General features: G+C 35.6%; 1 protein-coding gene across 21 annotated transcripts in view; it reads left to right on the top strand.

The window, feature by feature from the left end:
* The window catches only part of LOC105491963 (KIAA0825 ortholog), a 473,971-nt gene that overhangs the window by 144,236 nt on the left and 302,147 nt on the right, over positions 1-27,588 (top strand). For 16 of the 21 annotated variants that reach the window (XR_011624178.1, XM_071097811.1, XM_071097807.1 and 13 more), the window contains 4 exons: positions 57-170; positions 3,547-3,737; positions 6,036-6,218; positions 15,547-15,657. Coding sequence is in view for 20 of the 21 variants with exons in the window: in XM_071097811.1 (XP_070953912.1) it covers positions 57-170; positions 3,547-3,737; positions 6,036-6,218; positions 15,547-15,657 (599 nt within the window). In the remaining variant the exon portion in view is untranslated. The remainder of the gene's footprint in view (positions 1-56; positions 171-3,546; positions 3,738-6,035; positions 6,219-15,546; positions 15,658-27,588) is intronic. The other 5 variants (XM_011758773.3, XM_071097813.1, XM_071097814.1 and 2 more) reach the window with 2 other exon arrangements.

Consider the following 27,588-nt stretch of genomic DNA (forward strand, 5'->3'; position numbering starts at 1 on the left):
TTTTTCAACAGCCATGCCCAGTTTCATTAACTTTTCCATTTTACCCTTTCCTCTAGATTGAAGTTTGTGACTTTCATTTTCTTGATTGTCCTAATCACTATAGAGTATTGAGAAAACAGAGTGGAGTTTTATTCAACAGAATCGCTCCTGTCACCTCGCATGCACTGAAGGTTCCTGTGGTTTGATTTATGCCTGAGTTATTATCATAATAAATGTTACTACAACAGAGAGGAGCGGCTAATAAGAAGCTCTCTTAAAGGACTTTCCACTTTTTCTAAGGCCATTTCATCTCTCATTCAGAGGCCCTTCCCAGAGAGTTTTTCTCTTTGCAAGAGCATCCATATAGAGTTTTCCAAACCTGACATACTTCAAACAGTCATGGAAGCAGCGAGCAGAATGAGAAAGAGAAAGTGGTATGGTGCAGCTGGTAGCCTGAGATAAGAATGAAAGTATTGGTCTTCCCCTCTCCTGGCAGCATCATATTTTCCTTATTTGCCTTGAAGTAAACTGAGTGGTTGAAAATGAATCCTACTCATGTTTCAAACTATTTCAATATGTCAGTGTACTACTAATGAGCAATTTTATATGATGTTTTACATGAAGGACAGGTATCATCTCACTATATGTTCAACATAGGGGTATTATGTTTCCTCTTATGCAAATTGGGAGCTAGAAGAGTCGTACAGTGTAAATAAGTGGATGCATTGAGAACCTGTTATTGAAGTTACCAAGTATTTTAAAAACCAACAAATTACCATGTAACATGCAGCTCTTAGATCTTATGACAAGGCTTTAGCTTCAAAGACAGAAATAACGAGATAGTTACCCTGTGATTACATGGTACTGTAGCTTCCATATACTTACATGGTCAGTAGTTACAATTTAATTGCAGAGTTAGTGGTGGTTATTTATTCTCAGAAAAATAAAGTGATACTTTTTTTAATGTATCAAAAATAAGAACCTTCTAAAAATAGCACTGATTTTAAACTGTTTTGACAACTGGCGTATCTGACATGGTTTTATCTTGCTTACTGCACCCCTTTCTTCTGCTCTCCCCATTATTCCAACTGATTTGTGAAACAGAATTGGTATGTTTTTGGCAGGCCTGCTTTGAGAGGGAAAAAGATGATATCTGCCTGACTGGGGGTGAAGGGTAGGATAGAGATCTCAAGGGAACCTATCGCCATGTGCAGAGCATAGTAAAGAAATAGTAAAATAATTTACAAGATATGCAGCAATATTTGCTCATGTTTTGTGATAGCAAGTGAGATCTAGATACATTATTTCCATTTTCTAAACTGTCAGCTTGAGAGAGTCAGAGTTCTGTATCTCTCTGATGAGGTGCTGGTCACGATGGCACAGTGGGTGTTCAGATTACATGTTTAAAATTAAGCTTTTAGGGTAGTTGACATCTGTTCAGTTTTAGGAACTTGTGTTTTCCAATAGTCAAAGAATAAAGAATTGTCTGTTCAAAGATAATATTGAGTGGCTTCTATAATAAAGCCCAGCTGCTTGTTTCCTGATATATAATCTAAATAAAAGCTCACATGTGTTTACATTACAGTGGGTGTGCAAAAATAACAGATGTTTACTAGCAGAATACTTTTGAAATGACAACAAATAAGGAAACAGGTCAGAAAAATAAATGAATCACATTTAGTTTAATGAAAACCCTTGCGTACATTGACGTTGTATGAATTTAAAAAGAATTGTTAGAACAAAGACCTATTTGAAATATTTTAAAGTAAACATGAAGTTTATAATTTAAAAAGTCTTAAAATGAGTATTTTTTTACTTTTAAGAGAAGAAATCTGTGTGCCTAAAGTTACTTTTATTTTCTAATTTATCTCTAAAGGGTAGCTATTGAAGAAATTGGTTTTTCATATTTTGCAGAATATGAGAAATCATTTTGATCATGTTGTAGTAAGAACTCACCCATTTCCGTGGGCAAAGTTAGTGTAAATCATTCATGCTAGTCACTATCAACTGGAGTCAGTTTTGCTTAAATTTACATGCAACACAAAAGGTATAAGAGAACCAGGCATTCAAACTCCTTTCTTAGTTTAAAAAGTATTCATCGAAACACACAACAAAGAAAGCATTAAAAACTATAATTTTGCTGCTTCATCATTAATTTTGTAATTTTTTTTTTTCTTAAAAAGTTTAGATGCACACCTTATTAGGAAATCAGAAGCCAGTGGCCAAAGTCCCCTCCAGTTTGAGCTCGACTCTGACATTTTAATGCCCAAGTTTCTTACCCAAAGAATACAAATTCTACTCATTTATAAATGCCATTTGAAAGTCAGTAGATAATGACTATAAATTATTATTGTTTCGATGGCTGCAGAAGATATTAGTAATCAAAGAAACTACCAGAAGAGTAATACATAAAGAAAATACTAATGGGAGTGTCTGCATAAGAAATGATCACTTTTGGTATAAGAGAACAGCAGATTTTTTTTTTTTTTTTTTACATGACATTTACCTGACAAATACAGATAGTGGGCAAAGCAGAAATTTTAAGTAAAAGAGAATCACTTGGAATATAATAGGAAATTTTACTAGTTTAACTTCTGATATATTAACATAATCAAGATAATGCTTGAAGAATGCGTTCTAATCTTCCTATTTTAAATAATCATTTGATCTGATTTAAAGAAAATGGGGTGAAACTACTGGCATACCTCCCTGAGAGTACGTGTTACCTGATTAATGCTTGTAAATCACTTGAGGCCACCCTCTTCTTTCTGCCTGTTCCCCTTGGCCTTGGCCATTGTTAGTTCTTCCTCTGCAGTCAGAAAATTTGGCACACAGAAGAGATCTGTACAGGGGTGGAAAGGAATGAAAATATGACTCTTTAAAAGTACAAGGTGCCATAAAAATACTAAGAAATGATGATAATATGTGCCTAGGCTTTAAAAAATCTTGTAAACTCAGACTATTGTGATATCTGCTTCTAGTATTGTTATTTAAATACCATAGGCAAAATAGCCTAACGTAATGATCTTCGATAGCTACCCATTCCCCTTGGTTTCAAGAATGTTCCTAAGAATGCAGTATGCAAGTTTATTTTTACTCCTGTCACTTCATTATAATGTGAAATCTGAAACATTTATAAAATTACCTCAATGATACTAATAGGCTCAGAAAAATATACCTACTGAAATTATTCAAATAGATTTTAATTTTAGAAGAATCAGTCCACTATCTTAAACAAGCTACCATGGTTTTTTCAGCAACTACAAAGCTAGTTGTTTAAAAATAAATTTTAAACCCTAGGCTAGGTATAGGTAAATCAAGGCTATGCTAGGCTAAATGTTTGTGATCTGGATTTGCACTAGAATGTCTAGTCTCATAATTGAAATAAAACATCTGTTCCTTTGTCAATAAGGATGTTTTACATCTTATCAAAAATCTTTGTTGGTCTTCTAGTGTGTCAAACTCTTTAGCTATTTCCTTTCAGCCTGAACTAATTAGGTTCATAGGAAGCAAACTGACATTTTAGAAGATGTAATTCTTTGGTTTAACGTTTGGTGGCTTTGCCAGGGTGAAAGATGTTCCTTCTCGATCCAGATGTGGCATTATTTCTGCTGGGCTCTTCGTTACGATCTCTGGACCATTCTGCCTCCTAAGTTAGCCCAGGAGATTCTAGCAGAAGTGCTGGAGAAATCTTTGGGTCTACTGGCCTCCAGATACACTCGGGCCCACCCCAGCCGCAAAAGAACTCCACAGTTAAGGTAACTGAAGTTCTGAAAAACATTGCTTTTCAAGAAAACTTTTCATTAGTTGGGTATAAAGCAGAATTCTGAATCTCATGACATACTCCTTATATATTTAACATGTTTCTAACATCTGAAAAGAAATCATATTCTATTCTCCTGAGTTATTTAGGTGGAAATATGAAACCAGAATCGAAATAAATTTGTTCTTTTTATTCCTTAAAATTGTCTATAGAATCCACTTGTTTCTAAAAAAATGATTCAAGGTGTCTTATAATCGAGGATATAGATACACAAATGTTAATAAGATAAAAATAGAAAATTAAGGCCCTGAAATTGATACCAAAGCATCCATGCTGTGATGGAGCAGTCAGTTTGACACATTTGATTTTGAACTTCTAGGCAACCAGGGGATTTTAGTTGTTTTTTGTTAACCCTTTAAATATAGAAGCTTATCTTCATTAAGAAAACCTAATTATTTTCTTCCTAATATATTCTAATTATTTTTTCCTTTTATTTTCACTATTTGTTACTAACAGCCAGTTCAACAAAATGTGAAATCACAGAAAATGAGGAGCAACAGTCACTGAGTATTAAATAAGACTGAATTATAGTACAATTCTATGAGTTCTCTAGGCAATGAATGTATGAATTGTGCTTACATCACTACAATGGTCTTGTATGTATATGAAGAAAAGGCTTTTGTTTTGTAAATATTCTGTATAATGTGATTCAGACCTTTTAGGCAGAATAATCTTTTTTCAGATGTATTTTAGGAGGAACCTACGGACATGGGAGTCTTTTTTTTTTTTTTTTTTTTTTTGGCAGGAGGAATCATTTCCTGATCATGTTCTTGTAAAGCGTGCTGCAATTTGAAGGGCATTTAGGTCCTGCTGCAGTGTTTCATAAATATGGTATTTTGCACAGGCTGTTTTGAATTACTGACTAGACTTTTTTAAAAAATTGAACTAAGAATAGATGGAAAATTCCTTTTGAAAGCAAAGAATACCTTCGTTCTTTTCCTTATATAGCATAAATCACTTTTGATTATGAAATGGCAAGTCATTATGTGAAATCAGCTTTACTGTTAGCTCATGAAATAAGTAGAAATGGGTAGTATATTTAATTAATTAACTGTAGAATAGAGACTTTTGGTTTTTATTTTCTGGGTGGTTGCATAAAAATGCCATGCAATGTTAGAATTATTGCTTCTAGTTTTTGTAAGTAAAATATATAAATATTTTTATTTGACTGGCTACTCCTAAACCACCATTATTATGGAAATCAGATTGTGTATGTGTGTTTCTACATATATATTGGATTAGAAATTGTTTATCTAGCAATTAGAAAAAGCATATACAAACTAAAATTAAACCTTTATAAAGACTATTATTGATTCTTTTAATATTCCAGTAGCCTTCAAATGTCACATAACTAAGCCATATATATGATTTACATATGTGTCATATATTATTAATATGTAATATTTATTATATAATAAATTTGAAGCCAAAATGTCATTTTAAAAGATCCTCAAACTTGTATTTTTCTTATCATTTCAAAATTTTCATCTTCTGTTTCTTCAACCCTGAATTTAAAACAAAACAACCAAAAAAAGGAAACTAACTTAGGTCTGTTCAATTTAGTTATGTGCCAAAATAATAATTAAAGAGATCTTTGGGTCCCTATTAAAACTCAAGAAAAATGGAAACAAAGAAATAAGTCTATGAATAAGATAAATAATACAGCATATTTTCCACAAATTTATTTAATATTAAACATTTCTGAAACTATAGGCTTCTCAATTTGAGCTTCGTTTGTCATTTCTTCTTATCTCCCACTTGCTGGGAGAACGTGCTACCAATCTTGTAACTTTTTTTTGACAGTTTGCTCATGAGTGAGGAGAATTGTTCTGCCATGAAATTTTAACCTATCATACACACATATGGAAAATAGCAAATTTTTCTTTTCATCTAGCTTCTCTTTGACTCAGTGTAATTTCCGGGATGATCTCTTGAGTTTCTTGAACAGAATCCTAATAATGTAAAATAAACATTTTTTAAAAGCACTCCTAAAACGCTATTACAGAGCTCACCATCCCTAAAGATAATGGTATTGTGGGTCATCTAACACCTAGAAATTCAAAGAGTATCTATCTTTGATACTTTCTATTTGGTTTAGATCTCTGAAGCTCTGGTATCTAACTGAATTCTTCTATTCTTACATATGCTTAGTACAAGAGATATGAATTAAAGTGCCTACCAAGCAGAAACATTGTTTTGTTTAACATGATTTTCTCTTCTTTCTTTCCAACAGACTTGATGTCACAACCATTTTGATATGCACTGAGAACATGTTATGGTCCGTTTGTACATCTGTACAGAAACTTTTGAATCCTCATCAGCATACAGATGATAAAATTTTTAAAATTCATACCCATTGTAATAATCTGTTTACAACATTAGTCATTTTGACTTCACCATTAACAGAATTGTATAAGTAAGTATCAAATGTATTTTCCTTTTAGCTATTATGATATATAATAATGTGATTAACAAGTTATTTCCATAACACTTATTGAATTATGTGAAGTTACAAGTAGAAATCTTTAGAAGTGCATTTTTGATACTGTGAACTGGGCCATTTTATAAAACTAACACCAACCAATAGAGTTTCATAATTCTCAATGCAATTCAGTGCCCGAAAATGTGTTATGTCTCTATTGGTCAACCCCATTCAGCTGATAAAGCTCTAATATAATCAGGAACATTTTTAGCTTCACTATTTGGGTTGTTTAAATGATAAAATTATATTGATGGCCTGATAATCACAGTGATTTTTTGATACTTTATGAAAAAGAAAACTATATTTGAGATATACCTCAGCTAGCAATGGCAAATGGAAATAGAAATAATAATTACATTTTTAAAATGTGGAAATATTTTACTTAGCTCAACAAATAAGATTTAGAAAAATCTAGAAATGTGGAATTACTTTGATTTCTGGTTAATGCAGTTCAAATCTGTAATGTTATAGAGGAGGTTAGAATATGTCTTATCATAAAACATTAATACCATTTTGTTTATATCCTCCTCCAAAATTGTCACTTTTATTTTTTAACCAAATAATTATATCTTCATGGGTAGTAAAAATTTCACATGTCTATTTCTAAGGATAAATCAGGTCAAGTGTTTCTTTGCATAACATTCTGGTAAAAGCGATATACAAATCTTAATTTTTAATAAATTTTGACACATTTGTATTAGATATTCTAAAAGAATTAACAGCTTTTATTTCGGCTTCACCTACTCTGACTTTCAATAAACCTATTGTTTCCAGAGTGTTCCTTCTAGCAACACACGTTGAGAACTACTTTTAGAAATGGAGAATTCTTTCAGAAAGGGGAAGAAACAGTGAGATAAATCACCATACGGTTGATATTATGTACATAATGGTTCATAATCATAAAAAGCTCAAGTCTGAAGCCCATAATAAATCCTAGGAAACTAAACTGATTTACCATAGATGAAAAAATTGCTATGCTCTCAGTTCAATGGGTCATTTCATCTAAGAGGAAGGCCCTGTGAAAATCGGGAACAAAGTTGACAAATTTCATGGATTGGTCATGGTGAGCAATATTGAATTTCATGCTTTGTCACAGATGAATTGATAAATTTTAGCCCCCCAATGCATTTGTAAAACAAATAAATTATTACCAAAGATTGCATATTTTAATAATAATGTAACATACATTCATTATTGTTAACCTATGGCTTTTTGATACATTTTTAACAACTATGCAAGTACTCAAATCTCTATGATTTGTGCATTAGATATTGCACTGTAACCTCATTCAGCAAATTTAAATTGCTAATTTCAACCAGGATTACAGAACATTTTACGCTAAGCACTGCCTCTGGTTTTTCTTAATATAAAACATAGATAGCTATATTGCTTTGAAGCATGAACAAAAATCTAGATATACTTTAATTCTTTTAAAATATTTCTCAGTTCAAAAAATTTCAAAAGTTTTATCCATTTATGTTTACTTAAATGTCATGATTGTTTTCCTAGACTACATATCTAATCTTTGAAATATACTTTGTTTTGTATTGACAAATGAAATCTACAGGGCAGCATGTTCTTTGCCAATTAGGGAAAAATATATTTGTGTGTTGCAAGAACTCTATAGACTTATTGGGCTTTTTTACACATCCAAGATATGAATCCATCATACTATTAGCATATTAGAAAAAATTGTGAATCTCACATTAAAAAATTAAACCCATTCTTTGAGGAATTGGTGAAAAGTAGCAATCAGATGTTAATAGTATTGAATTTTTATAAACGGTACCTGACATTTGTCACTCTACGTGATATGCCCTTTTAGAAGGTGACTGCCTTTATTTCAAGTAGTTCTGACAGATGAACTGAATGTGTTTTCCTTTCTGAACTTAGCGTAGGACCACGAAATCCCTGGACAGGAATACATGATTTTAAAGTCTTTTCAGGAAGAAGGAAACCTGTTTGCAAAAATATATGTTCTTTTTTAACTCGCCTTTATAGATTTCTGTTAGAATGTTGTAAAAGGAGTACTTCAGCTTTGTTCTCCAGGGAAAGGAACATGCTGAAACAGAAAATATTCACCATGTATTTTCCAAAGTGCTTATCACTTATATTTCTTTCATAAAGGCAGTTAAACTGCAGGTTCCGAAGCATATTCACATACATGTTCATACACATCCCCACCCAGTGATTTCATATGTTGCATTTTGGATGCGTAGACTTTAGTTTTAGTTCATGTGTAGCAGGTTAAAAATTAATTACTAGAATTTTTGGGTAAATGCAATTCAGTTTCAATTCGACAAATGTTGCCTCTCTAGCCCCTATGATTAAAGATAAGGGATGCAACAATGAACCAGATTTAATATCTGCCACAAGTAATTTAAGAAAAGATGATGTTATTTTTTATTTTATTGTAAAATAATATTGTCCTCCCTAAATCTATAATAAAAGGTAGAATTAGATAATGAATTTCATATGTATATCTAATGTCTATGTCTATATTTATCCAAATGTTTTGATGTGTTATACCAAAACTCCTAATAGTAGAAACTTTTTGAAAGCTGGCTATTTCAACATTTAGTAAGATGGAAGTGTGGGATTTCAATACAACTGCCAACAAGTCATGCAAAAGATAGGGTCATCAGAAATATACCCAAAGGTAGATCACTAAGCCAAGGAATAGCAGCCTCATCTTGGGGTCCATTTGTTGTCACTCATAAGGCTTTTTTAGTCACCAAATTCCAATGCTCTGTCTATAGTTCTGTTTCAAACTAATGTTAGGGCTTTCGAGGTTATGGCCTTACCCTTTGTTTAAAAAGAAACTATTTCACTGTCTCTCAGAAAATAAAATAGGCCTTTGCTTTTCCTACCTCAGGAATGACTGGCACACCTTGGAAAATAGGCAGGTCCTCAAGTTAAGCATAGAATATGCTTATGTGAAATGTTGAGCATATGGTCATATGGCCCAACAATGAAAGTATTATGTCCACACAAAAATTTGTGTAGGAGTGTTCAAAATGTTATGTCCGTACAAAAATTTATGTTTCAGAATTTTTCAAAATAACACAATGAGAAAGCAGCCAAATGTCCATCAACTAGTGAATGGATACATAAAATGTGGCATATCCATACAGTGGAATATTATTCCGCAATAAAGAGGAATAAAGTGCTAATATGTGCTGCCACAGGGAGGAACCTCAAAAACATGCTAAGTGAAAACAGCCAGACACAAGAGCCCACATATTGTTTGATTCTATTTATTAGAAATGTCCAGAATAGGCTTATCCGTAGAGACAGAGAGTAGATCAGTGGTTACCAGAGGGTGAGGGGAGGAGGGAATGGGGAGTAACTGCTAATGGATACAGAGTTTCATTTGGGAATAAAATATTCTAAAATTAGATACTGATGAAGGTTATGCAGCTGCATAGTATAACCATCTATATAGTATATATATAGTATAAACCATCTATATACTTTAAATGGGTAAATCTTATGGTATATGAATTATACATCTCAATAAAGTTGTGAAAATGAATATAGACTGAATGGAAATTTAAACATACTTAAAATGATTTTTTTTAAAAGGTATCTGTCAGAATGCAAAATTTTCCAGAAAGTGAAGTTTCTTGTCTTAGTCATTTTGTTTAGGTTTAATGACTCCCTTTATCCACCTTCCTGTAAACATTATTTTAAAAGGGAAATCTCATTTTTAAAAAAACACAAAATTAAACAGCTTTATGTGTCATCCTAATAAGGTTAAAATACTCCAAAAGAGCCAGTCATTAAATTTAGAGAGGGCTGCTCCCAGAATATTCGACTGGCTGACTCCTGGTGTACCCCGAGGTCCAGTCTTTCTCTCTCTCCACCTCCTGTCCTCAACCTGCCCGTTGGCTGTCTACCACCCACAATTGCTCTTCACAGATGGCCCTTAAAACTCATCCTCCTTTTAACTAAGCAAGGTCTGGTAATACCTTTTATTCATTCTTTCTTTCTTTTGCCATGTATTTACCATGTATCTACTATGGGCCAGTTATTCTCTAACCTCCAGTTATCATTTGCTAACCTCAAAGAGTTATTTTCATCATGAGAAATTCAAGGCACTTAAATGTCACTTAATGACATTTAGGCAACAACTTATAGTCTCGGGTATAATGCCGGTTTTTGAAAGCGAAGCAGCGACTTAGAATTCTGTTTAAAATCTTGAATTCAGTATTCATAGGTAGTTGTCTGTGATTCTAGGGCCATCAGAAAGGTTCACATGTCCTCAGTTATCTCGAGCTTTCCAGGGCTATCTTAGTTATTCAGTTTCACATTAATTCTGCCTTGTCTAAGGTTGTGGTCTTCTCTTGGTATGATTTATTGCACGCCTCCAGTGGCCCAGGCACCATGGCAGGCACAGATGACTCAAGAAATCTAACCTGACCCTCCACTCGCATAGAGCTTACATCCTTGGGCTACCTTAATTCAGTCATGGAGGTTTATTCCATTAATATCATATTATGAGACCTGTTTCTCCTGCGGGGGCAGCCAAAACAACATGACACAAGAGAAGCATAAAACCCAGCTAACTCTTTTTAGCTCATCAATTCTTCTCACTTTTGATGTGCATTGGTTTTTATCTCCTTTCAGCATCTGGCTAAATAAACCCAAAGACCTGATCAGTTTTGTTAAAGAAAAAAGGAATTCTGGCAACATAGGTGTAGATCAGAGAACCCAGAGAGAATGAATCTAGGACAGAGTGCTGGTGTGGTCAGCAAAGAGGCAGTATAATGCTAAGGCAAGGAAGGGGCATGGCTAGTTGGGGTGGGAGGAAGGGCAAAGGCAAGGAATTTTCCCCAAATCACTCTTTTGCCCTTAAGTAAAGTCATCTTTACAGTGTGTCATTTGGGAATGTGAAGAAATGTACCTGCTTCAAACTTATGACATTTATTTTTATGAAAGTATTTAAATTTGCTGTATCAAAATTCTCTTATGTCTTGTGAAAAATATAATTCTATGGCTCATACAATTGTATTTTACTCTCCACTATGAATTATTTAGAGCATCCTCTCTTTTAACTGTATACCAAAACATCATTAGAGGTTATCTAATAGCTAGCTCATAATTTCATTCTCCCATTGAGGCTTGTGGGCCAATTTTCACCCTGTTATACTCTCTAGAATAATGAAACTAATTTGGGATCTTGCTGTGGAATTAAATGCTCATACAGATCTCACTCCCTTTGAGACCATAAACATCTGCCATAATATCTCTTATAGCCAAATAACCTTACTATAACCAGTATGACTGAGAAACTGTCAGTGGAGTAAAAGAGTTTAGGTACTGGCAGAAATGCTCAGATAAATATCATATTGCCAATGGTTTGTCATCTAAGAAATTTATGTACTAAATAACCATGCCATTATTTTTAGATCCTCCTTTATTTTGTCTAGTTGTGAGAATAAAACTGCAGCTAGGCAACCACTTAGACTATCAGAAATTTCATGTCAGTTTTGAAATGGCCATAGACTTTTTTAAGGACAATTTCTACTGATTGTTATCTTATAATGATAACTTACTTATATTGAGCACTTATTGTGTACAAGGCACTTTCCTAAATGCTTTAAATACATTATTCTACTTAATGTTCACACTGACTCTGAGGGGATTTACTATTTTAATCCCCATTTTACAAATGAGAAAACTAAGGCTAAATATACTGCCACCAGCATTGCCTGTTAATAAAAGCATATTCAGGATATAAGCCCAGGTTCTCTGGCTCCGGTTCCTGCATGTGCCCATACACTACCTCTATATAACTTTTGATGACCTTACCCTTAGGGTATGGAGCAGATAAAAAAGTAAATGCAAAGGGATTGGAGGTAGAGTTAAATCCTATAAAGAAACAAACCAAAATTAGAGCATAGAGAGGGGATAAGGTTGTGAAAGGGTAGTCAGAGAAGACTTACTAGAGAAGCTTCAGAGGTAGAGCAATCTATGGAGCTACCTGAACATGATAGACAAGTCATCTAGATAAGGTATTCATTCTTAGAGAAATGAGGTAACCCTCAGACAACTAGACAAATAGGGATTTTATGCAAAGAGATCAAGGAAGTGTGAGGGAAAGTAGGCATAGGCTATGAAAAAGGCTACAAAGATATGTAGTATCTTTGTCCACATTCTCCAGTCTCTCCTGCTCTCTCATCACCCATCCTTTTCTCTGAGTCTTTGAGTCTCTCTCTTCCTTTGAGACTGCCTTTCTCTCCAGGCCACTTGCTGCATCTCCTGTCACATTGTACCAGCACCCTCCTTTTCCTAGCTCTCTTGCAGTGGCGTGGTCCTCCTCATACCCTCACCTTCTTGGGCTCTATCCAGACTCTGGTACACTTTTAGAGAATATCACCCACCTCTCCTTTTATACCTTTTGACAATTCCACTCTTTGCCAAATCTTGGGTAACTCCTTTTTTCATCCTTCCCCACTTGGGTCAAGCCCCTGATCCTTGCCCCATGTGTTTGTTAGCAGATAGCCTTGTTCCTGTGCTTCTCTAAGAAAATCCACACCATCATGAATGCACTTTAACTTCTCATTTCTGTTCTTAATAATTATTCTCCCCACTCACCTCTACATCCTTTGATTACTCTCTGATCGATATGTCTATTTTCCCAATTAGAGTAAATCTTTTTACCTGACCTCTTAATTGCATTTACCTCCTACTCATGGCCTTTTAAATATTCTTTCTATCTTGTCTTGTGGCTCCTTCCCCCAAACATGTCCTATATTAAAAAATGTTCCTCCATTACTATTATGTTTCCCTCCCAAAACAGTTTTCATTCATTGTCTACTTTTATACCTACCACTCACTCAGTGCACTGCAATTGGACTTCTACCCTCAGCATGCTAAGCTAGCAACATGGGCAGGGTCCTCCATACACTCCCGATTGCTAACTCCAGTGGATTCGGTCATTTTCTCTTCTCTTGGCTTCTCTAATACCACTTTCTCCCGTGTCTTGGCCTACTTCTCTGATTATTCCTTCTTGGTTTTGCTAGAATGTTTCTTTTTCTGGCCTTGCCCTTTAAGTGTGGGTATGTTCCAGAGTTTTATCTTTGATTGTCTTTACATATTACGTTCCTTTTTTGTTTTTTGGTGGGGGATGGGGTGAGGGGGTGTGAATTCATCCATTGCTATGGCTATACCATTATGTTGATGACTTCCACATTGGTGTCTTCAAACCAGACAGCTCTTGTATGTGCTGTATCAGTAAATCCAAATTACTATTCAATGCCTTGGATGTACTTCAGATGTCTGTAGCTCCCTTAACATATCTAAAACTAAGTAAAATACTTGAAATGTATCCTAGGCTTCTTCATTTTCCTTAATTTTCTCCTTCTATCTTCCCACTCATACCATCACCAACTCCATGTCATTAGGAGATGAATATTGTTTGTTCTATGAATTTAACAAGTTTTATATTTGTCTCCTACTTACTATCTCCTGTCTCTTACCTTGGTTCAGTATCTTATCCTCTCTGACCTGTCTACTACAATATTGCCTTCATTATCTCCCTCCCTCCTGCCTGACTCTTTCCAATCTGCTCCCCTCACTACTGCTAAAGTGATTTTTCTAGGATGTAAAACTGCTAGGGTTAATCCCATGCCATAAACTCTTCAATGGTTCGTTATTGCCAGTACTAAGTCCAAACTCCTTAGAAAAACATATCCTGGTACCTGGTCTGGCTTCTGCCTACTTCTCTAGCTCACATAGTGGAATACGTGAGATGGAAATATTACAGCCTGACTTTGAAGCCTATTTAAGGAATTTCTATTTTGATCTGAGATTTACTGAGAAAAAAAAGCCTTTTAAAGAAGAGATGATATATTAAAGTCTAAAAAACATCCAAGTCTATTTAATTAGAAGATGTTCTATTTAGCAAGACAATCAGGGGGAAAGAAGGGTCAAATTTGAAAAAAACATGAAGACACAAGAAGCAAGATGTGGAGTGAAAAGATAAAGGTGGATTTTCAAAATGGAATTCTGTTCTGGATATCAAAAGTCACTATTGCTCCTGTACTGTATATAAAGAGAGCTGGTACCACCTCAAAAATTCCATTTCTAGAGCATTCTCAGTCACTGCTCATAACTCTGTGTAGGAAAATATAACCTCCTGTTGTTATACATTTTTTTACTAGCCAAGTTATCTGCTAAAGATTTTATGTAACAAATTCTTTTCTATTGTGTCAAGATTTAGAGTTGAATTTGAGCCAGCCTAGAAAAATGTTGCAGTAACCGTTGATAGTTGTACATCAGATATTCGGGTTGCATTGTTTTAATTTTGAAATTATAATTATGTATTTTACAACTAAATTCTTCTTTATAAACCCTCTCTAGACCCTTAGGAGTATACAAAATTAATTATAAATTCTGATTAATTATTTAATACTTATAAATCACTTTAAAGATTAAAAAGAGGTACCATGATGCTAAAATTTTTACATTAGTGAAGCAAACACTGGCATTTATTGGATCCAGGTTGAAGAAGATAACAATGGTATATAAAAATACTACTCATGGGAAACATAAGTAATATTCATTGTACTATTCTTTATCCTTTTGTCATGACAAATTGTATAACATGAGATTTTAAAAAATTAAATGATAATGGTATTGTTACACCTTCCCCAAGTGTAAGGATTGGTTTTATAGAGGTTCATAAAAATTCTAAGTCTTAACTTGTGGTTTTTCATGGCTGTGCTGACTTGCCCACCTGGCCCCGAGTCACCTATTAACATAAATCCCAAGCGGATGAAGTGGGGGCATTGTCCATTCTAGCACAATACCGTTTTGTGTAAAAATCATTAACTGAGCCAGGCACAGTGGCTCATGCCTGTAATCCCAGCACTTTGGGAGGCTGAGATGGGCGGATTGCCTGAGCTCAGGAGTTCAAGATCAACCTGGGCAACATGTTGAACCTCCGTCTCTACTAAAATACAAAAAAAAAAAGAAAAAAGAAAAATTAGCCAGGCATGGCAGCATGTGCCTGTAACCCCAGGTACTTGGGAGGCTGAAGCAGGAGAATCACTTGACTCTGGGAGGCAGAGGTTGCAGTGAGCTGGAATTGTGCCACTACACTCCAGACTGGGCAACAGAGCAAGACTCTGTCTCCAAAGAAAGAAACAAACAAAAAAAATCATTAACTGAATCCTAAGTAAAAATCAAAAGTTATTTCAATCGTCATAGTTAATGTTTCCTGTATATTCTAAACTAATGATTTGTATTTCCCTAGGACTTTTCAGCATGGCCTGGATGAGTCTACTTCAGATTCCTTAAAATCATGTTTTAAGCAACCATTATATTGGGTTTCTTGCATATCACATTTCTACCCTTCTTTACTCAGGTGAGAGCCTCTAAATGCTATACTATCTGTAATTCTATGATTCCTTTTAAAATTTAATAGAAATTTTTATCTGTGGATATAAATTAACTTATATCTTACAAAAAGAACTTACAACTTTTCACAATTGGCAGGTAAGTAAAGAGTATTATTTCTCTTTTCTTAGCTCAAGAAGCAAAGGCATAGGCCTCATAATTCTACTAGCTTATAGCTTTAGTGATGTAATGGAAAACTGTAAAGTTTTGGAATTTAGTTTTATTTTAAAATTTGTCTTTCTTGATATATGACTGGGGATTTGACAGTTCTCAAGCTAATTATCAAACATAGACATGTAACTAACTCAGAGCCTTAGGTAGAAGTTGAGAGAGAAGTAACTTTTCAAATTATGAGTAGGATCTTTCACTTTTATTATTTAATTAACAGCACTTAAAAACAAGAAAAATCATTTAAAGTATGAAATGTGCTTCCAGAGTAATCTGATGGCATTTTGTGGCATTATGTGAAATGGCAGTTTGATTTCTTGCTGAATATAACATTGGAAAGTACCTTTCCTTGGTATCTGAGAATAAAAATATCATGTACAGCTAAAGGAGACATTGTTAATCCCCATACATTCTTGATTCATCTTGGAAATACACTATCAGCTATTTTACCATCTAAGCTGACTCTGTCTCTTGAGGAACAAGATTGTCACCCATAAATAGAAGGTGTGAAAACCTCACATACGAAAGTTTCCATACACACAACAAACTTACACTGTTTGCCTAATGTGTGCCTGTTTCCATATGGGTAATGAAAAATCCAACATTAATGAGACATAGACCCCATCTTCAAGGACCTCAATGTATTGTCATTACTTCATTTACATATAAAACTTTGTCTACATTTCTGATTAATTCCTTATGATTGAGTCCTAGAAATGGAATAGTCTCAATGCTCTGTCATCTTGTGTGTAAATATATCTTGCCATCTTGCACATAAATATATTTTATTTCATTTGCAATTAAATAGCCAACTCCTTAATACTCATTGTTGCAAAAGTAACAAATGACTGGATCTCTTACAGTGTGAGTCAAGCCAACAAGCTCTGTCATTTGATGAGTTCCTACATTTATAAACATATCTGTTCTCCATGTTATTATCACATTGGCTTTAACCTATTTTACTGCCTGCTTTTATTTTATATCTGGAACCACTGGAGTTATTTTCTTTTAGTTATAAGTCTGTAAGACTTCCACTTCCAAGCTTGCTCAGATCAACCCAGCTAGAGTCCTGGAAATCAGCATGGAAATGGGCTTATCTTTCAAACACTAGTTCTTATATTAACTTCTTTCTCTTTCTATATCTACAGCAAGCAAAAATGCACATTTCTTTTCTTTCTGTTCTGTTTAGCAACCGATCCCCACTATTGTCCTAACACAAAGACTAGGACATGGAGATGACTATTCAGCTCATAGTGGAAATGAAATTTTATGCAAATTCATGAGGACAGTTTAGTAATACGTATTAAAAACTTAAAAATATTTTTGCCCTTTTATCTAACAATTCTGTTTCTAGGAATCAACTGTAAGCAATTAATCAGAGAGGTTGACAAAGTTTTATATATGAAGATATCCATCGGAGCATTATTTATAAGAGAAAAAAATGGAAATAAATATTCTACATTGTAGCATTAAACAATTTAGTATGGGATAGTGGCATAATAGACTATTGTGGAGTGATTAAAAGGCTGGGTTTTGAAAAATAATTATATGGGGAAATAATTGTGGTAGATAAGTTAGGGGGAAAATTCAGGTTAGTAATTATGAAATTACCAAAGCCAACCCAGTTTTTAGAGTGATAAGTGTGTACCAGACACAGTGCTCAGCGCTTTACATACATGATCTTTTTAAAACCTCACACTAGTTCTGTAAGGTAAGTACTCAGGTGCTTCTTTTATGGAGAGCAAAGTGCTGTATAGGCAGCAATGTTCTGGAGAGAAGAAAATTGGAGGCCAGGCTCTGAACTCAGGCCTGTTCTATTCTAAAGCTTAAGCTCTTGACAACCATACCCCTGCCTTTCAAAGGAAAGAGCAGTTCAGGGTGATGTTAACAGATGTACATGAAAAATCATTCTACTGCACAAATAAGATTGTCAGTTATTAATTATGTAAGGTCTTTTTTGTGATTTAACTTTGTAGGGACTCTGACGTGCTAGTATGTAGTGTTTAGCTCTGCTATGGTCTGAACATGTCCTCCAAAATTCATTTGTTGGAAATATAATCCCCAATGCAACTGTGTTGGGTGGTGGGGTCTAATGGAAGTTATTTATATCATGTGGGTTTTTCTGTCTTAAATGGATTAATATTACCATAAAAAGGGCTTACAGGGATGGGTTCATTTTATCTTGCCCTTTTTCTGCCACGTGAGGATGCAGCAAGATCGCTTCACCAGATGCTGGTGCCTTGATCTTGGACTTCCCTGCCTCCAGAACTGTGAGAAATAACTTTTTCTTCTTTGTAAATTACCCAGTCTGTGTTACTCTTTTATGGCAGCACAAAATGGACTAAGACAGTGTCAAAGGAATGATCTAGTATGCAGATTCCCCAAACTTGCTGGGCGAGAGAACTCGTTTTGCAGAGAATTAGCAATTATTGGAAGGTGGAACATCATTGGGAAGTGTTGAACTATGCTATACTATCATATTTAGAGCACAAAAAAAGTACATATAGAAAAATAAATATTGAAAGGATGTATAGTGGTGGGTTTATAGTTTTTATCTGTGGGTGGTAGGATTGCAACCAATTTTAATTTTCATCTACATAGTTGTCTATATTTTCCAATTTTTTTATAGTGATTATAATTTAATTTTATTAATTATGAATACTTTTTTTTTTGAGATGGAGTTTCACTCTGTCACCCAGGCTGGAGTCCAATGGCACGATCTTGGATCACTGCAACCTCTGCCTCCCAGGTTCAAGTGATTCTCCTGCCTCAGCCTCCCAAGTAGCTGGGATTACAGGCATGTGCCACCACGCCCGGCTAATTTTTTGTATTTTCAGTAGAGACGGAGTTTCACCATGTTGGCCAGGCTGGTCTTGAACTCCTGACCTCAAGTGATCCACCCACCTTGGCCTCCCAAAGTGCTGGGATTACAGGCATGATCCACTGCGCCCAACCTGTGAATACATTTTTTTTAAAAGCAAAAAGAAAATCTGTTTTCTTTGATTTCTCTTTAATTCACATGGCTTAACCTGTAACCTCTATACAGATGATTTCCAGTTCTACATCTATAGCTCTGAGTGATTACCTATACCCCAACGGTGTATGTCCAGCTGTTCTTATTTCTTGAACACCCGCTTTCTTTCAATGCCATGTCTTCAGATGATCCTTCTTTCCCCTCTTCCCTTGTCCTTCATGCAGGGAGTCTTTTCTATTAGGAGTAACAGTATTGCTACATGCTTCCAAAATAGAATCTTGATTATGATTTCCATGCTGAGCCTTTTCTTCCTCTAGTCCTAGTTTATTATTGTGTTCAGTTCATTCTTCTTCCAAACTTCTCTTAGAATCACCCTTGTCTCTCCACCCCCTTATAACAACCTTAGTCCATTTTACTATTATTTAACATGTTTAAAAGACTGTTTTCATTATGTCTCTCTCTCATTCAGAAACCTGTAGTAGCTTCTGCTTCACCCACACTGTCACTCCTGGCTTGCTTGTTGGAGAGTTTTCTGGCTTATTTCCTGGAGAGTTTTCTCTGCTCCAGTTAAGTCAGTCTCCTCTTGTGTCTTTAAGACTTAGTTATTCCATATTTTTGATATTTAATTTGTTGCTTATTCTCAGCTTCAGGCCTTTGTTTATGCAGTTTCCTTTCTTGGAATACCTTTGGTTCTCTCCTTTGTCTTTCTAAATTCTCCATGCAAGGTATAGTAGGAGGACTCTCACTGATATCCCACCTGCCCATCAGGTGTCATATTTTCAACTAAGTCCATATAATCTGCCTAGAAAGATGTGATCCATGTGATTTGTAATCCAGTGTGCTCAGAGCACTGTACAATCAGAGGAACCCAGGGCAGCAATAAAAGCACTTTTAAAATAACTAAAGTTATTGATTTGCATTTATCAGACATTACAATGGGGATTCCTAGACCACCATTATATGAACTTAAAAATCTCACCTTTCCATTAATTTCCCTCATCTGTATCAGCTGTCTGTGTGAGTCTTTCACCCCAAAATTATCCTTCAAAACTCTATTCTTCACATTAGCAACTAAAATGAACTGTTCAAGGAAATATGGGAGTTGGATGATGACAAACAAAAAATGTATTAGGCCTATCTTTTGGTAAAGGGGAAGGCTAAGAGGAGAGGTGACTGAAATAGTTAATATCATGAAGGAAGTTAGTAAGTTATTCATCTATTTGCTTACTTATTTGTACCTGCACATTGTTTCAGAAAGAATTTAAGTCAGCATTTAGCAATATTAAATAAACTAAGATAATTAATTAAAAGTGGGTGAGAAGGAAAGAAACAAAAAGGACATGAAATTCAGAATACAAATAGAGTTTAAAATGTAGTATGGACCATAAATTTGTCTATAATCTTACTAGAGAAAAATATGAAATGGATAAAAACACAATTTTTCATGTTCTCCTAGAACCCTGGGAATAGAGTTTAGAAGAGTTTATTTTAGGGAAAATAAATATATTTTCAAAGCAGTGAGTAAAATGTACTATATTCATTGTCCGTAGCAGTGGTATAGGCTAACAATGTGAGTTGATTTAGAAAGGATAATCAGTTTCATACTAGATTAAACTAAGACATGTGGAAAATGTATTTATCTCAAGGTTAATACAGATACCATATTGTGCATTCATAGAAATGTTCAAGAAAGAATGCTGTCCTAGTCAATTATAATATGTTGCATTATAATGTCTTTTATCATTTTGTAAACTTTCCTCTTCATGTGGTTTAAAAAAGTATTTTCAGGTCTTCCTTAGCTAAGCAGGTCATAACTGTACACTGAGTCCAAGAAGTATAATCAGTGTGAGTAAACAGTCCATTCATTTTAACTACTAATTTTCTTTTATGGTGACAACATGATGCTTTGATTCATGGCCAGTCCATTTTGAGCTGTATATATTTCTTTCCACTGGGCTTTTTGTTTCTACTATGCTTCTATTCAATGTAATCCTGTTTCGTATTTATCTATATATTTTCCGCCCTAAACATATTAAGCTATCTTTGGTTTCATTATATTCATATTACATGCTATGTGGGTCTTTCCTTTTATTTAGTTTAGCAAGATGTGTTTAATCATTCCTTCAGTAAATGCATTCAAAAAATGTTCTCCATGTAAGGCATTGTGCTAGGTGTCAATGGTGAAGGAAGAGGCAGGCAATGACATTTGAGACAAAGTCCCTTTCCTCATATTATCACATGTTGGTGAATAAATCAATTGTATTTGCCTACTTGACCACAGTATGTGATACCATTGTCTACTCCCTCCAACTTGAGATATTCTCTTGATTTCCTCCTGAGATATTTACCCACTTTTGTCTTCTTTCTTTCCTGTTGCTGCTTTTCTTTTTCCTTTGCAGGTTCCTCTGCTTTAACCTGGCAATTAAATATTGAACGTTGTTAGTATTCTATACTATAACCTTTTTTCTTAGATGATGTTATCATTTCTATGATTTCTTGCACTCCTTGTGTGCCCCCAAATCCATATCATTAATTTTAATCTCTCCTAAGACGACAGATCCATAATATATGGGTACCAACCATACATGACTACCTTCTTGAAATTTACACCTGGAAATCATAAAGACATCTCAAACTCACCATGACCAAAACTGGACTTAGGATGTTCCCCTCCAAACAGATCCTCTTCTACTATTCCCTATCTCAGCTAATGGTACATCCATCCAATTGTAGAAGCCAGAGACTTAGACTTAGGAGGCAATTGGACACCTTTTTTATCTCCTACATACCAAATCCATTACTAAGTCTCATTAATTTTAACTTCTAATATCTACTCTCCATAGTACCAGTTTCACCTTAGTCCCAACTACCATCATCTCTCTCTTAACTACTCCAGTGACCACTAGCATTCTTCCTGTGTATATGTTGCCTTCCATTTCTAATATTCTCCAACTGTAGCAAGAGTTTTCTCAAATCCAAATCTATTTTCAAAACTCACATTTTATCATGGCATACTTATGGCTTACCTTCCATGAATTTACCATTATCCTTAAGTATGTATAAAAAACTAGCATAGCGTATAATATCTACATAGATGTGACTCTTACCCACTTCTCAACCCTCTTCTGATACCCGCTACTCTGTGAATTCTGCTTTCCACACATTTGCCCCTTTACATTTTCTTTCTATTCCATGTTCCTTTCTGCCACAGGATCTTTGCACGTGCTTTTCCCTTTCACTAAAATGTCTTTCTCCTTCACATTGGTAATGCCAGCTTATCTTCATCTCTCAGCCCAAATGTGACTTCTGCAGGGAAGCCTTTTATCAACCCCGAAGACTAGTTAACTTCATTTTTACTACAACTTCTAATAGCATTTTTGCTTTTTTTTCAATGAGTTTTTTAAATTGTTATTTTATCTTTATTTGTATGATCTCTTAAACTATATATGTATCCTCCACTAAATTCTGTAAGAATAAGGAATTTCTGCTTTTTGCTTACTGTTATGTCTCCATGGTTTAGCATATACAAGTTAAACAATAAATATTAGTTGAATGAATGAATAAAAAATTCTAACTAGTATTGTGCCCCCTAAGTGCTATATTAAAGTATTGTATTGCATAAATGCTATAATAAATGGTAGGGACATTTGATCTGTGTGGTAAGGCCCAGGCAGGGGAAGCACTGTCTTAATGAGGAGGTGACTTCTAGTATCCTTAGGAGAGAACATCTAGGGAGGAGTACAAAAAGAGTTTTGGTCTCCCAACTGCTGCTGAAAAACTGCTCTGCAGGACTGAGGAAAAGAGCTTAGAGATCTTGTCCTCTGATGAGGTGCCAAGCGTTGACATAGCGCCAATAGCTAGCGGAGAAGTAATGAGAGATTTAAACACCAGAGATCTTAAATGGCTGTTCCAGAGTGTGGATGGACAAGCAGTATGAAAAGATTTTCAGAGGGAAGTCAGTGTCTATGGAACAGTTATTTTAAAAAGTGAAAATGTCAACCGAACTAAGTATTTAGCATATGGACCTAGATATCTTAAGGTGTATATCTTTTCTATCATGGCTTAAATATATTACATGATTATATTACATAATTCAGAATATAGAAATGAAGCCAGCAATGTGATAATAGGAAACAGCTATAGGTTTTCACATTGGTTTGCATACTTGTTTAGTTCTGTGATTTTGGAAAGTTAGCCTAGGCGTGCTTCAGTTCAGTTTCCCCATATATGAAACAGTTTATATTTTGGTGAGGATGTTGAGACATAAATACAAAACAATCTTATTAATCTTCTTGAAGACAGCATGCAATCCTATGGTCTATTTCCTCCATCTTGAAACATCTTCTTCCCTTGACTTCTGAGATATTCTCATGGGAGGGTCATGAGGACTCCATGAGGTCAAGTGCCTCAGTGGCATTCATCACGTGAATACTAAACTATCATTCATAGCTGCTGTTAGTAAAGAGCTATATATTTCAGAGAGTGGCAAGTTTTATCAATTATCTAAACGTGTTGAAAGGACTTACTTCAAGTATGATAAAGTGGAAGAAATATTGAACCTCTTTCTCACTGGGTCAGGAATGTGATGCTAGGGGAGACTTTTTCTGAACTTCCCTTAACAGATCAATATCTGATAGACAGGAGCCAATAATAGTCAATGGCTCCAGGGAGGTAACTTCTGCTCCTCAAAAGGATGGTTGAGTTATTCAGTGTTGTCCAATGTCTTGGTGATTCAGGTGCTAGACTAGTATTGCTTGGAGGGAGCCCAAAACTGATGGCTAGAATATAATTTCAGTTGTACACCAGGGAGTGTAGATACAACCAACCTTGAAAAAAATGATACTCTTTAAAAATGTCAATCCACATTAGTGGACAAAGTTCTTTTAAAAATCAAGGCAAATTCTGTATATAAATATGCAGGTGAACTCTATCTGATTTCTAGTTATTAAATCATCTTTAAATATAAATATCATAGAGACTTGGCTATACCCATTATAGAGATTAAAATATATGCAGATATTTTCAGTGCTATAACTGTGTATAGTTTACACACTTTTGGTTAAAGTGAAGAGGAAAATATTTTGGGTTCCTCTCAACTTTTTTTCTCAGGCACTAAAATTATCTTCCTGGAGAAAGATGACACAATTGCTTTAAATATTTGTCTTTACTTCTTTTCCCAGAAGAGTTTGAAGGATACATTATGGAAAACCAAGAGTAGTACAACAGTAATATGGGGACTTCCTTTCTCCTTTTGTTTCCCCACATTAGGGCTTTCATCCTCAGTTTCTCTTTAGTTATGCCCTTGCCTTTGTTCTCTGAATCATGTAACTTATGGTCTCTGATATAAACTTGGCCCAGTAACCCATGCCAAGAATCATCTGGTTGAAATCAATTTCTAGATACCTTGAATAACATGGCTTCAATTTGGGAATAAGGTTTGAGACCACAAACTTGATTTTGGGTCAAAAATGTCGTATTGTCAGTCAGGAGGTTGAATAAAGCCAGACATTCTCAAAGCTGGAAAATATAACATAGGCACCAAATATCAATCAGGTTGAATGGGAGAAAACATGGAGTAATGGAATGAGCATAGGTTTTGAAGTCAGAGAGATCTGGATTCAAAGTTCAGCAGACACGCTTATTAGCTTGGACTAGTTTCTCAATACTCTTGAAACAAAATTAAGTGAGAGGAACACTAAGTGCCCTCATACATGCCCTATTTTGGATTTCTCCAAGCAGCAAACCCTGAGACAAGGATTCAAATGAATGTAGTTTATTTTCTTAGTGGAAGAAACACCGCAAGGGGAGTGGGGAGACAAAGAGAGAAAGAGAGCAAATAAAAATTTGTGTAATCAGCCAGGTGCAGTGTCTCCCACCTGTGATCCCAGCACTTTGGGAGGCCGAAGTGGGCCAATCACAAGGTCAAGAGATCAAGACCATCCTGGCCAACATGGTGAAACCCCATCTCTACTAAAAATACAAAAATTAGCTGGGTATGGTGGTGCATGCCTATAGTCCCAGCTACTCAGGAGGCTGAGGCAGGAGAATCGCTTGAACCCGGGAGGTGGGGGTTGCAGTGAGCCGAGATCATGCCACTGCACTCCATCCTGGCAACAGAGTGAGACTCCATCTCAAAAAAAAAAAAAAAAAAAAAAAAAAAAAATTGTGTAATCAAGCTAACTACCATAGGAGTGACCAGAACTTAAACCTCTGGAGGGAAATTCTGAGAACCAGTATAAAATACATGTTTCAGAGTTATCCCAACAAAGGAGCAAGGATGCTGAGGTATTTATACCCCAACTCTTCTCAGTCATTGGTTGAGGGTCACTCTGATAGTGTTAATTCCTGCCACTTGCAGCCTGTCTTGCTGAAAAGTACAAGAAATCCAGGCTCTAACGGAGGTGAGCCAGGCCAGTGTGAACTGATAAATAAGGACAAGAGGATATGGGGTGATATAATTTGGCTCTGTGTCCCCACCCAAATCTCATCTTGAATTGTAATCCCCACATGTCAAGGGAGGGACCTGGTGAGAGGTGATTGGATCATGGTGGCAGTTTCCCTGACACTGTTCTCGTGGTAGTGAGTTCTCACAAGATCTGATGGTTTAAAAGTGTTTGGCAGTTCTCCCCCTGCTCTCTCTCTCCTGCTGCCATGTAAGATGTACCTTGCTTTCCCTTCGCCTTTTGCCATGATTTTAAGTTTCCTGAGGCCTCCCCAGCCATGGGAACTGTGAGTCAATTAAACCTCTTTATAAATTACCCAGTCTCAGGTAGTTCTTTAGAGCAGTGTGAAAACGGACTAATACATGGGATCATTGACAATGTCTTCTATGGCCCTACCCTTTATACCACTGAGATCTACTTATTCCCTATGTTAGGTTCCCTGAATTCTATCATTGATTCTTCAGGTTCATTGCTGGTTACAATTTATTTATGTATTTAAGCTTGATGACAATGGACTTAGTAGGACAGGATACAGTACCCCCTGCTGCAGATATTTCTGAATCTGCAAGTGATATTTATTATTAGATTCTTCTACCACCTATTCCATCTTCCCCTCATCATTGGCCATCATCTCTGCTGATTTACGTTATTTGCCCAGTGGGGTCACTGAGACCTTTATCCTTGAGGTGCTGAACTCCTGGTTACCATTCCCTTATCAGACTTGGTTACTGAAGTCTTCTGAATGTGATAGTTGTCAGTCATGAAAGCATTGAGAGATGCCCTGGTGAATCTCTAGAGTTACAGATACTCCTCCCTGCTCCCCTTATGCAGTAGCAAGCCCAGCTCCTCATGATAAATAGGGTTAATCACCCCGACCAGCGTAGTAATTCCTTTCTTTGCCTGATAGACTGCTGGCATGGGGAGCCAAAAATGACCAGATGGCAGCTATAACTTTAGGTTTAGTGGGATCCTAAATGGTCCCCTTGTAGAGGTGTGTATACCCCATCCCACCCCACCATGGAAACCAGAACCTCTGCTCCTCCAGAGCTTATAGTTATTGGGATAGGAGGCACAAATTTGTCAAGTGGATTATCAGAATCTTTGGTGGGAGGGGCTGCTCCTACTTTCACCCCTTGTCTCCCAGACCTATGTAGTTTGTCTGTTGAGGACACAGTGCCATATAATGGCTGTTGGCTAAAAGTAAGTATCAAGTCTTGAGGGACAGTGTTCTAGCACCACTGAATGTCATTCCCAAGCTATGAATTTTGGAGTCCATTCCAATTTTCTGCTAGTCTTGCAGCTTCTGCATGATATATAAACGGTAGGAACAATGTACCCCATGGTCATGTGGCCTGAGCAATAAGGCTACTCATATCCTAGTCTGAACCTACTGCAGAGCCTTCTCTTGGCCTGAGCCTTACCTCACATCAAGTTGGAAATTAGGACAGTATGACTGATACAGCTAAGATTTTGTTTAAACATTCTATTGCAGCATGAGTACATACCAAAAACTTGAAGAAAGTTTGGGAACTAATTGATGAATTTTCATAAACATACCTGAATGTAGCTAAGATTTTTCACAATGATTTTATAAAAATAGTTTGATAGTTTCATAAACCAGTAATGCTTGGACCCCATTACTACTTGGAATTTAAAAATTCTTTAGGCCAGTTTGTGCCCCAGAAATACAGCACTTATTGGAGTATCAGCTGAGTACAACCCCGTCATAAATTCATCCTGTCTCCTAATACAAGATTTATGAGTTCTATGGGATTTATAACATTTTCCCCTCTTTGTATTATGGTGGAATTCAACATGTACATATTTGATACATACATACGTGTGTGTGTGTGTGTGTGTGTGTGTGTGTGTGTGTGTATAAAATTTCCCTTTCTGTCATTTTTTTGTAAGGCTAATCTCACTTTCACAGCTCCACCAGCTCAAAGGCTGAGGGAACATATGCTTCTCCATATGCCCAACACAGATTCCTCAATGCATTTATTACTCAGAGCTTGGTGATTGAAGAATGTTTGTACTATTTTATTTTTCCTCATAGTGAGTCATTCTACTGTACATTTAAAAATCTGTGATAAGTTGAAAGATCCAAGAATTGAGGTACATGTCAACAAACAGCTTTCCATCTGGTAAATGAGAGATTTTATTTATAACCAGGTATTCAGATACAGTGGTATAAAGTGACATTCAAATGATTTTATTCCATGACTGAAGGGCTAAGGAAAACACTAACCATGTCCAATCCATTCACCACACTGCAACCAGATCAGGAAACTCCTCTGCCTTAAACTTTCCAATG

The sequence above is a fragment of the Macaca nemestrina genome, chromosome 6 (assembly GCF_043159975.1).
Source record: "Macaca nemestrina isolate mMacNem1 chromosome 6, mMacNem.hap1, whole genome shotgun sequence".
Classification (NCBI taxonomy): domain Eukaryota; kingdom Metazoa; phylum Chordata; class Mammalia; order Primates; family Cercopithecidae; genus Macaca; species Macaca nemestrina.